This window comes from Hyposmocoma kahamanoa, unplaced genomic scaffold, assembly GCF_003589595.1.
Source record: "Hyposmocoma kahamanoa isolate Upper Pololo Valley unplaced genomic scaffold, ASM358959v1 94636, whole genome shotgun sequence".
Taxonomy (NCBI): Eukaryota; Metazoa; Arthropoda; class Insecta; order Lepidoptera; family Cosmopterigidae; genus Hyposmocoma; species Hyposmocoma kahamanoa.
Window position 1 is genome coordinate 2,807 of NW_020654938.1, and position 4,298 is coordinate 7,104.

The 4,298-nt window shown below is 35.2% G+C and overlaps 2 protein-coding genes across 2 annotated transcripts; one reads left to right on the forward strand and one right to left on the reverse strand.

Annotated features, from left to right (window-relative positions):
* Positions 1–354: 354 nt before the first annotated feature.
* Positions 355–1,664, forward strand: LOC113238084 (putative nuclease HARBI1). Its single transcript, XM_026474806.1, has 2 exons — positions 355–367; positions 781–1,664. The coding sequence occupies exons 1-2, from the start codon at positions 355–357 to the stop codon at positions 1,662–1,664; spliced, it is 897 nt and encodes a 298-aa protein (XP_026330591.1).
* Positions 1,665–2,108: 444 nt separating this feature from the next.
* LOC113238085 lies at positions 2,109–3,647 on the reverse strand. Its single transcript, XM_026474807.1, has 7 exons — positions 3,570–3,647; positions 3,381–3,490; positions 3,069–3,297; positions 2,842–2,919; positions 2,617–2,727; positions 2,410–2,532; positions 2,109–2,201 (listed from the first exon to the last, which is right to left on the reverse strand). The coding sequence occupies exons 1-7, from the start codon at positions 3,645–3,647 to the stop codon at positions 2,109–2,111; spliced, it is 822 nt and encodes a 273-aa protein (XP_026330592.1).
* Between the last annotated feature and the right edge of the window lie 651 nt (positions 3,648–4,298).

Sequence of the window (4,298 nt, forward strand, 5' to 3'; positions counted from 1 at the left end):
CATTGACTTTTTATTAGTAAGTCAATGAGTGTGTGGCTCTATTAAACTTTAAAAAAATTAAACATTTGAAAAAATATATAAACATTTGAAAAAATATGACAGTAGATAGTGATTATTAGCTTTGATCTCACAATGATTGTGATTCGTCTGTTTTTACACTTGGTTTATTAAAAAGTATGGTATAGGATATAGTATGTTCTAGGTAATAAGGTAATGATCACACAACATAACAAGTTATTTATCTGTACTGTGCTGTAAGCAACATCATTATTGTAGATCAATAGTTTCTTAAATTAAACATAAAGGGAACAATTTAGTATGTATTTAGGTATAGCAGGCTGTGTTGACGAGAACATGTCTGGCAAAGGTGTGTGCAATAAAATATCAGTGATATACGACGTGGCCCGGTACTATATGGGAAATACCAGCTGCAGCGCCTGTTGGTGGTTGTTGCTCAGCTGTAAAAGATGAATGATATTATAAATCATTTTATATCAGGTGTCTACAAAAGTTTGAACTTGTTGCGCTTGGGAATTTTGCATGTGAATGAGTTATGTGTTTATGCTGTGGCAGAGAATATGGTAGTTATTGCAGCTTAACACCTTGTGAAAGAGTTCGTCCAGGCCTTGCCACCTTCCCTATTTCTGCCGCCAAGCAGTAATGTCAGGACTATTTGTGTTCCGGTTTTGAAGGGTAAGGGTCGTTTCGATCCTTTTACTTTAGAAGAAACAGAATTTCGAAAAAAATATAGATTTAGCCAAACATATGTAAGAAAAATAGTTGAGTTAGTTAAGAGTGACATCGAGCTACAAACTCGTGGTGGCGGGCTGGCTGTAGAACTTCAAGTTTGTACTGCTCTCAGGACTTGGGCTAGGCAAGAAGTTCAAGATGATGCAGCAGACATTCATGGACTTAGCCAACAGTCCATTACTAATGTATGCCGCAGAGTGGCTCTGGCTTTGGCAAAAAACGCGGCACAGTTCATACGCATGCCTGTGTCACTAGAAGAGCAAGAACAACTAGTTTCCGGATTTAGAAACATTTGCGGCTTTAGGAACGTGATTGGTGCTATAGATTGCACGCACATAAAAATTAAAAAAGTTGGTGGTGATAGCGCACAATACTATATCAACAGAAAGGGGTTTTCATCCTTAAATGTCCAGGTAGTTTGTGATTCTCAATTGAAGATAAGAGACATAGTCGCACACTGGAGGGGCAGTACACATGATGCAAGGATTTTCAGGGAAAGTCGAATTCGGCAACAATTTGAAAATGGGGAATTTAGTGCCCGTTTACTAGGAGATTCAGGCTATGGTTTAACAAATTATTTGTTTACACCAATCCAGAATCCCCGTGGTGTGAAGGAAGAGTCTTACAACAGAGCACACATATTGACAAGAAACCCAATTGAAAGGTGTTTTGGAGTATGGAAACAGAGGTTTCGTTGTCTATTGCATGGATTTAGTGTAACACTAAAAAATGTAAAATTGTACATTGTAGCACTTGCTATACTCCACAATATTGCCATCGATATGAAAGAAGACATTGATTTTCTTGAACCTCACTTGTCTGAAAATGATGATAATCAACAAATGCTAAGGAGAGATAATGATAGCCGATCTGGCCAAGAAACAAGAACATTGTTCATTGAAACACACTTTTAGCTGTAGCATTGTATTATTTTAATTTAGATTTTAACAACAAAATATATCTATAATATATATATAACAATCACTCTATATGGCACTCCATTACAAAGAGTTTTACATTTTAAATATCTAGGGCATTACTTGACCGATGACCTTAAAGATCACCTGGATATTGAGAGGGAACGCAGGGCATTGGCGGTAAGGAGTAACATGTTGGCCCGCAGGTTTGCTCGTTGCTCTGATCAAGTTAAGATCACATTATTTCAAGCGTACTGTCAGAGTTTTTATACGAGCGGCCTGTGGTTTGACTGTACTCAGAAATCGCTTAATGCCCTGCGAGTCCAATATAATAATGGATTCCGGATGCTGCTGGTGTTGCCCTGCTTCTGTAGCGCATCACAAATGTTCGCAGAGGCACACACAGATGGCTTTCATGCCATCATGCGCAAAAGAGCTGCCTCATTGATGAGCAGGGTGCGGGCCAGCACCAGCAGCATTCTGCAAATGATCGCCAGTAAACCGGACTCTCTTTTGCACAGTCATGTAAACCACCTGATGATAGTGTGTCAATAGGTGTTTACATGGTTGTGTAATATAAAATGTTTTGTTTTTAGTTTTATTATATTTTTATTTTTATTACTTACTCACTAACAATAGATTAAGATATTTGTAATACTAACCAATGGATCATAGATATCCGAAATAAAAATTTTTCAATTTCAATTTTCAATTTCAAAATTTCCAATTTTAATTTTTCAACTTGAAGGTCATGCTCTTCTTTAATAAAACTCTGAGCTTCTAACATATTTTTCATTTTTAGCTCATGTTCCTCCCTTATGCAATTGACAAGAACCATATGGCGCTCTCTTGTGAAGTCCCGTTCCTGAAATAAATAGTTTGTTATTAAATACAAATCACCATGCCATTAATTCTTTTACCTAAATTAAATGTTGCAATTTTATTTTACCTCACGTTTTGCAGTCTGTTCATTATGCTTCATTTCATTAAATGGTAGTTTCCGTTTTGTCCCACAAGGTTTAAATAAATTAATCTTCTTCACAGGTTGTGGTGTGATATTCTGATACAAAAAACCAGACATATAAATAAATTAATAAGCAATTTTTAAATATTGTATGAATGTATAGAGGTCTGCATAATACAGACATTTATTAATAAATTTAAATTATCAAACCTCTTCCACATTCTCTTTCTTATCTAATGGAGTGAGAACATACTCTTGTGTTGACATGACACATTCCACCTCCTGATTCTAAAATAAAATAGAAAAATGTGTATTAAAGTTATACTTATATCATAGACTCATAAAGATATAATTTTGTAACTGTCTCACAATTATACTGTCTACATTAAATAAAATTCATGCAATGCACAATAATAAAAAAATTATAAGATCCTCACCGCTATGCTGTCACTGTCGAAGATATTTGAATCTGTTTCAAATTCCTGTGGAATCATACTTAAGATGTCTATTGTTTCCGGATCTGGGCTAGGAGGCTTTGGTCCTCCACCAGTACATTTGATAGATGTCTTTACCTGGGACATATTTTTTTTAGCATCTAATTTCATTGTACGCCATTGTTGTTTTATTTCAGCTAAATCTCTCTCCCGGCTATTTAATTCAATAAATCTGAAAAACATTTTGTCTCAATTACGGTTAGAAGAATACAAGAAACATCAAACAAAAGGCGTGAAACGTGGTATTTTACAAACCTTTTTGTTACTGTGTGCCAAGCAATGGTCTTACTTTTATTGGTATTAGTGTCAGTGTTTTTGTTCTCTAACACGGATATAAACTCCTGTATGCAACTTTTTAATAAATTCTGAAAGATAATATACAAAAGTTCGATTACAAATTGTGACCGAGTGGGAAATCTTTTGTATAGTAAAATTCCTTCTCACCTTTTCTAAGGTATCCCAATTTGCAGATCGTTTTCTTTTCGCCTTGAGCTGGTCAATGTTTCCACTATTACAAGCCATTATTTCACAGTAACAATTTCCTAATACAGTGTAATAAACGCAATTTACTTTGAATTTGACGTTTAGCAATGTATGAAAGGTACGTTCATGAAGTTTTTGACAATTTTTACGATAACCTTTGCCAAAAGAACTTTTTTATTGTAAAAGAAATACAAAATTACTTTAGACACATTTCAAGACAAGAAATGTCAATTATTATGCTAACAATTTATGTTATTTATTACAAAAACAACATTATTACGCTGTTTAAAAATTTGTCAAAATGTCTCTCAGGTTTTCCAACCTAGTATCAAAACGCTCGCTAAAAATGTTGCCAGTGGTTATTGTTTTAACTAATTTATAACTACGCAATGCTTGCACACCTTTTATTAGTAAAGGGAGTGTGTAACTCTTATCTGCAGTTTATACAATGTATAACTATACAGTTGTTAAGCAGTTGTTTTAAATATTTTTATTAGTAAGGCTGTAAGTGTATAAATCTTAAGTGTCAAGCTTGTGCTCTTGACCCTGTACTTAACTACAGGATAACGACAGCATCCGCGAGATGGAGGCGGGTAGCTTTTGGATAGGGAAGGGCGAGCGAGTGCGCGAGCAGTTTCGCGACAAATACGAGTCACCTATGGCTTTCGGCACGCTTTTCAACTGACTCCA